This window comes from Lolium rigidum, chromosome 2, assembly GCF_022539505.1.
Source record: "Lolium rigidum isolate FL_2022 chromosome 2, APGP_CSIRO_Lrig_0.1, whole genome shotgun sequence".
Classification (NCBI taxonomy): Eukaryota; Viridiplantae; Streptophyta; class Magnoliopsida; order Poales; family Poaceae; genus Lolium; species Lolium rigidum.
This window is the reverse complement of record NC_061509.1, coordinates 166,818,386-166,825,877: the sequence shown is the minus strand read 5'-3', so window position 1 is coordinate 166,825,877 and position 7,492 is coordinate 166,818,386. Positions and strand designations below refer to the sequence as shown.

The window sequence follows — 7,492 nt, the reverse complement described above, 5'->3', positions numbered from 1 at the left end:
AAAGAATGGAAAGCTGGCTTTGTGTTGGATATCACCATGCTGAAGCATAGGGTGAAAGGTTCTATTGCTGACTCTTTGTCATCATGGATTAGTTCACTCTTGTAATTTCTTTTTTGTACATACCCTGTATATAGTTTGTACTTTGAGTTTTGATTAATAAAGGGCTACGGGGGCTTCCCTTGCAGTAAAAAAGGTTTCAAAAAAAATATAGATGTATCTAGATATATTATAGTTGTAGATATATTTTAGTTGCAGACAAATTAATCTATGATCTAAGGTGAAGTGGTTTTTTTCCGAGATAGAAACACCTGTGTGACATTCCCTTATTGAAGGTGTCATTTTTAGAGAATCATTATCGAAGTCCGTATGTTGTCAAATGATTACCCATGGTTGTTGCTCGCCGTTGATGTAAAATAAGACTGTGTGCATCCTCGATGTATTGACCAGGCTCTTGATATCATGTTGTTGAGTCCGGGTGTAATTGGTCTCATAATATGTATATTAATTGTTAGCTTTTAGTAAAAAAACTCATCTTCTAGGTGACAGTGAGGATCAACTTATCCGGTCCTTCAATAAAACTAGAAAAATCAATTTAGATCTTTGTACAAATAACTTACGAAAGTATGGTAAATAGATATTTCAAACATATGTGGATATCCAGATTACCTTGTAAGATTCAAATTTGGTTAGGGTTAATTGGAGTAATTCAATGGCTACAAAAGATAACCTGTCTAAGGGGCTGGCAAGGGGATTTAACTTGCCAATTTTTTTTGTTTCTCTTGAGCTTTAGCCTTTGGGCGGCTGGCATTTATTGTTTCTTTATGTTTGTGATTTCTACAATAGATTTGACTTCTGCAATAAACTCGTGTAGTTGTTGTTCCACACAAAAGCAACACCCACTAGTAGAAAAAGGAGCTTCCGTTCGAAACTTTAGTGTTGGTCTTGTTTGGGCCTGTGACTAATGTGAGCATTAGTCCCGGTTCCAACGGCTAGAGCTCCGCACGGGCACAACTAGATTTAGTCCTGGATCAAACGGAACCCGGTTGGAGATATCAACTGGGACTAAATAGATTGTGGCAGGTTGTGGCCGGTACAAGCCCCGTTCATTTCCGGTTGCTATCCCTAACCGAAACCAACTTTAGTCTCGGTTGGAAATACCAACTAGAACTAAAGAATTTCTAGGTGTTACCAACCGGGACTGTACGTTCTCCAGCCCCAGCTCTCAACTTGCCCCACGTGGAGGTAAAGGGCATTTAGTCCTGATTTAGTAGTCTCAGTTCAATAACCGGGACTAAAGCTGGTTCCCAACCGGGACTAGAGGCCGTTTTTCTGTTAGTGATATGCGATTTTCCTGTGAACCTGAGAAAAGTAAGGGGCATGCAGATACTTGGTGGACTAACTCGTTGAGGAGCACTGGACATTCAGTTTAATATTTATGATGTCTTGAAAAAAATGAAAACAAAAGCAATCATACAACAGGATGTACCATGACACAATTTGGAGTTCAAGTTCAGCACATACCTCAAGAAAAAAATATTTATTGTGAATGGTACCAGTAGGACACTATTTACTTCAAGTTTGACGAAAAAAATTCGGATTTTTTCACAACTTTCAAAAATGTTTTCCATATGACCCAGTGCATTGTACACATCGTCTTTATGCTGGTTAGATGATCTCTCTTTTTTTTTATTACGAGGCTGGATTGCCATTTACCGAGAGATGTGGTAGATTGAAGCTAGGAATAAAGAAAAATCTTCGACCATGCCCCAATATTGACCAGAAAAATTAGATCCAATCCATCTCACTGTATCAAGCTGAATTTGTCGCAGCATCTCAAACCGAACCGTCCTGCCGATGGACTCCAATTCGAACTTGGTCTAGCTCCGGCGTACACCGATCTATCGTTGTCTCCATGATATTGTATGTCTGGTGCATGCATGATTGGGATCAATGCAGAGAATCCTTCTAGCTCGATGACTCTGGTTAATGAGTTTGGTTGATGACGTTGGTCAGGTCTTCCTTGCGGCGCGCGGCGGTGTCATTTTCAACTGTGTAGATCTTGATGGTTTCTTTAGTTGTTCTCGCCATCACATTTTCTACGGCGTAATATTCTTTTTCCTCATCCACTGTTCGGAAGATGGTGATTGATAATGAATTAAGGTGCATCCATTCGACCCTTTTTTTAAAGGGGAAGTTGAAGCCTGTCTTGAACCTCCTTTTACTTTTTCAGGAGGAGCCTTGCTCCGGTGCTCCCCCCTAAACAAAGTCAAAGGATAATGGTTGGTTCTTTTTTCTGTGTTGGATCGCCGAAACCCATATTCAGTTCATACATACCATCTGTATTGATACGGTATGTGTACCTCGCGTAAGAATAAAAAAGAGGTCAGGTTGATCAGTTAACGATCTCATTCGTCTAAGTACAGTCCTACGTCGTACAAAAACGAGGTACAACACAACATCAGCCATACGGGCATGTACAAGATTGTATGGACGGTGGACCTACACTGAAATTATGATCGTGTCCCCACTTATGAATATGTATGGAAAGATCTCCACCGTTGTTGTGTTTAACGCACCCAGATTTTTTCCAGAGGAGGAGCACCGGAGCAGAAGTGTATTATTCGCCAAAAAGAAAGACAATGCCTCAAGCCCTATGCAAATAAGGAGGAAATGAATAGATGTGTTCTGTACGTTGCCCGCGTAGTGAAAAAGTTAAGTAACTTAGCCACAATTTTTAGTACTGAAGTATTTGTTCTATATGGCTACTGAATCATCCAGATAAAGTAATCAACTTCCTATAATTTTTGAACCTCGATGTGTGAATATATTTGTTTGAGCGTCAAATTAGCTACAATGCCAGTTACATCACCCATATATACAGAGCAAGTGGATTCTGCAACGTTTATTGTCAACCAGAGACTAGGACAAAGCTGATGCCAAACAGTTCATCAACAGTAAGGCTACAACGTAATTAGTCTTTTATATCTTGTAGATCATTAGTACTTGACTTAGTTAGAATATTAATCTTGCAGATATATGTGTACCACTTCACATGTTTTGCGTCACAATTTGTACAAGTAACACTGAAAGCGTCTACGAGATAAGGTAAGAAGTTTGTAGAAGTAGTAATAATCTTTTGATCAATCAGTGAACGCCGCAAAGCTGGGTCTATCCTGGACTCCTTGTTGAACTGATCAGGGTTCAGGACTCCTTGTTGAACTGATCAGGGTTCAGAGTTTTTCTAAGATAGTAAGTGTTTTCTGATGACGCCTCGAACCGCGTTTTCATCGCAAGAAAATTACACCGGCTCAAGGAGTTACCTCAGAAACACCAGTTGATTGAATCAGCCTCGTCTAAAGTTTCCCAAGGGCAAAAAGCAGTCTGAACTTGGAAGCACACTGACGACTGAACCCATTCAGAAAGATAGGCGGGTAGAGTTAACCGCAGATCCGCCGTGCAGTTTGCTTTATCTTGCCACGATACGGACCATACGGTTCGTCCAAGGAGAACGAAAGAATGAAACTATAATGCTGCCTTTCCGCCTTCCTTTACACGAAGCAAATCCAGAACGATCGTAGAGGGACTTCCGGCAACGTGAAAGTGAATATTTGCTCCGCTGAAATGGTCGCTTATGTCATTGATTCGACTTGCTATTCCTAAATTTCTTAGCTTGTAATATCCATATTGAGTTATAGCCTTGTACCCCGTTATGTGCTAAGCACTGAAAACACTATGAACTGTATATGTAGAAGAAAAACAAAGTTGTTGAAGAAGCCAGTCTGAATCTGACTACTGTTTTTTCTGTAGCAAGTAGGAGTATGCCAACTCTTTAGAAAAATGAAGATACAGGGAATTCACATGCCAACAAGCCATGACTAAATCATTTCTGTGATACATTAATCCAAGCCTAAAATCATTTCTGTGATACATTAATCCAAGCCTAAAACCAACGTTGGATTTTGTCAGCAACAAAAAATCCAACGGTGGAGACTTTTAGTGCACATGCCCATGATTGACCCTACTAATTAAAAGGAACAAACCGATCTAGCAATATACAACCAAGCAAGCAACGTACATGGACTCCATCCAAACCATAGAAAAATAGCAAGTTGTAGGGAACGCTCGGACTATTGTCTTCTCCCTCGTATTGTCCCTCATGGTGTCGCCTCATGCCGGCCCACACCTTCTTTGCACCTTCCTCAATTGACCACGTTTTGCTGTTCTCGGCTCGGCGCCACCAAGCATCTATAAATAGCCCGAAGCCTCGCAACCTACACATCATCAGCAGAACGCCCTCTCTTCTAAGCATCATCTCCCTCGCCGAAGCATCAACACCACCAACGAACTAATCCGTCATACACAGCTCCCACAACAACAAGGAATAGAATAGAGAAGTGAGGTTGCTAGCACTATCAATGGGGAGGGCTCCGTGCTGCGAGAAGATGGGGCTCAAGAGAGGCCCGTGGACGGTGGAGGAGGACATGATCCTGGTCTCTCACATCGAGCAGCATGGGCACAGCAATTGGCGGGCGCTGCCGAAGCAGGCTGGCCTGCTGCGCTGCGGCAAGAGTTGCCGCCTCCGGTGGATCAATTACCTTCGCCCCGACATCAAGCGGGGCAACTTCACTAGCGAGGAAGAAGACGCCATCATCCAGCTCCACACCATGCTGGGTAACAGATGGTCGACGATCGCCGCGAGGCTGCCGGGGAGGACGGACAACGAGATCAAGAATGTCTGGCACACGCACCTCAAGAAGCGACTTGACTCGTCCGTCAAGCCACAGGGCAAAACCGGTACGCCGAAGCGCAAACCCAAGAAGCCTGTTGCTGTGACTGCATCCGAGAGCCAAACCGTCGAGCCGGTTTCGTCACCGGAGCAGTCCCTGTCGATATCGTCCGCCACCAGCGACGACTCGATGGCCACATCGCTGGAGAACACGGGAAGCTTCAGCTCGGAGGAGTTCGAGATCGACGACAGCTTCTGGTCGGAGACGCTGGCAATGACGGTGGACAGCTCCATGGAAGCCGGCGACCCCTTCGGTGCAGACAGTGCATCGCCGTCGTCGAGCAACGACGAGATGGACTTCTGGGTCACACTGTTCATGCAGGCTGGTGACTTGCAGAGCTTGTCTCAGATTTAGGGATCGGTAAATACAAAGCCCGGACCTTATGGCGCCCGGACCCAATCCCGGCCGGACGATACGGATGGAGATTCGCGCGTGGCTGTCTTGCAAAAAGGACCCTCCACATTCTGCTAATCAGGACCAGTCCCAAGAAACAGAGGTATAAATTGCCAACTCGGGCCAGAAACCCTAAAAAAAAAATCCCCATCCTCCAATCCAGCCGCCGTCCTCTCCTCCCAGAGGCCAGAGGTGCCCTCCGCCCATCTCTTCGCCACCTCGCGGTGGCCGGACGGCGCGGCCGCTCACCCGCCGCCGCTAGCGTCGCCGTATCGGCGGTCGTCGGACGGGAGCTCCAGCACGAGATCCACGGGCGGGGCCGTCGGCCTCCACACCGGCGGACGGGAGCTCCGGCGCGAGAGCCACGGGCGGGGCCGTCGGCCTCCACACCGGCGGACGGGAGCTCCGGCGCGAGAACCACCTCGCCAAATCTGCCTTTTTTATTTTGTGATTTCGATATTTGTCCTTTTTTTGGTGGATTTTTTTGGATACTCACACGAAAATGAAGATTGTGAATGGATCCCCTCTGCTTCCTGTATGAATCTTGTACGAATTTGGTGGAACCTTTTTGTATGGGTGCATGTTACTTACACTGATGTACAGATGTGAAGATCTGCAAAGATTTCTTGTATATTTAGCAGGAAAGGTTAAGTTCTTTGACTACCTGGAATGGATCCTTTTTGTTTCGTGTATGTATCGTGCACTGATTTCTTGGATATCTACCAGGAACCGTGAAGATCTTTTTTGCCTATGTAGATACTCATCTTCAAATTCTGAAGAACTTTAGAATGACAATAATAGATCCGTATAAAAACTTTTAAAGAACTTCGTAAAAACATCACCAAATCTGAAGAACTTTATAGTCACCCAAATGGATCCACACCTCAGTTGTGAAGAACTTCATAACAGCAGCAAGGGTCTGTGAAATCGAATTTTATAAGTTGTAGGATCTTTTTGCAAAAATGAATCACCAATCTTGATGCAATGGAGGGTTGCAGATAAGGTGCTGGCGCCATAAGGTCCTGGCGAAATTCACACCTGGGACTGGGTCGATCGTTTCATACTACGCCCACAGAATTAGGAAAATTTCAGTTCATCCGCTGAGTTGACTCGGCCTGCTCTGTTTCACTTGCATCGGCTAGGCATAGACCCAGAGTTAAGAGAGTGAACTGTTAATAATTTGTTAGCTGGCGTAACATATCAATTTAATTTATATGTCTACGTGAAATTTCCTTGGAATTATTTTAGAAGTTTATGCGATATTGGGTCACTACTTGCTATGTGATATTCCTTTACAAATTGCATGTAGCATGGATTTATAAATATCATTTAGATATTTCATTTCTTATATTACCTTTTCTTATTCTCACACCAGGACAGTAAATATTTTCATGTTCTCTTCTTCCCTTCAATCTGATGTAAATTCAAACTCGTGGGAGGCTGCACAAAAAGCTCAAGTTTATGAAGCTTATAGATGACGACTCCATCAAACGGTTCACGCCTTATAAGTAATAAAGCGCCTATTATTGAAAAAAATCAAACGTTTCACCTACAAGGCTACAAGCATGTTGAATTACAATTTGTTCTTGTAGCATCATGTGATTTTGAGCATGCATCTAACTTTGAATCTTAGCTCTAAATGATGATGAAGTACACCTCTCAATGTGATACCATATGTGAATATTAGTTGTGATTGTTAGTGATCCAGAAGCGCACTTACTTAGAACCATTTCGGATGGCGAATAGGGCATTAGGTTATGTATAATGGTAGAGAATACAATATTTCTTGGTTCTACATGTAGTCTAGAGAAGGCAATAAACCTAATTCTTACAGTGAATTATCTCTTATTCTCATCCCTAGCAAATGATCCCTACTTAACTTAATGGGCGGCGCATAAATTTTATAAAACAATATCAAACATTTCAAAGTTTCATCAAATATATAGTATGTCACATCTTCCTATTTTTCGTATATTTACTTGTCAAACTTAAAAACATTGAGTACTTTTCTCAGTCTATACGTTTGTTAGGGTAATAGACTTGTTATATTACCAGGGGCCAAAGGCCATAATATATAGTACATGTACATGTGCAAATATGCAGGAAGCCCCCTAGCATATGGGAAAACTACAATATACAATATATACATCTAACACCCCCCTCAAATTCATGGTGGATCCACAACACTGAGTTTAGAGAGTAAGAAGTCATGCTGCGCTCGTGTTTGTGCCTTTGTAAAAAAATCCGCCAACCGCAAATCCGAAGGCACATAATGAAGCCGCAACAACCTCGAGCTCGCACTCCGAGCACGT

At 43.3% G+C, this 7,492-nt stretch overlaps 1 protein-coding gene across 1 annotated transcript; it reads left to right on the top strand.

The window, feature by feature from the left end:
- Positions 1 to 4,307: 4,307 nt before the first annotated feature.
- LOC124687651 (transcription factor MYB30-like) lies at positions 4,308 to 5,141 on the top strand. The gene has a single exon (XM_047221415.1). It carries the CDS (start codon positions 4,416 to 4,418, stop codon positions 5,139 to 5,141), a length of 726 nt encoding a protein of 241 aa, XP_047077371.1. The 5' UTR covers positions 4,308 to 4,415.
- Positions 5,142 to 7,492: the final 2,351 nt, after the last annotated feature.

Excerpts from the sequence above, each read along its gene's own strand:
- LOC124687651 (XM_047221415.1), top strand. The coding sequence starts at position 4,416 with ATGGGGAGGGCTCCGTGCTGCGAGAAGATGGGGCTCAAGAGAGGCCCG.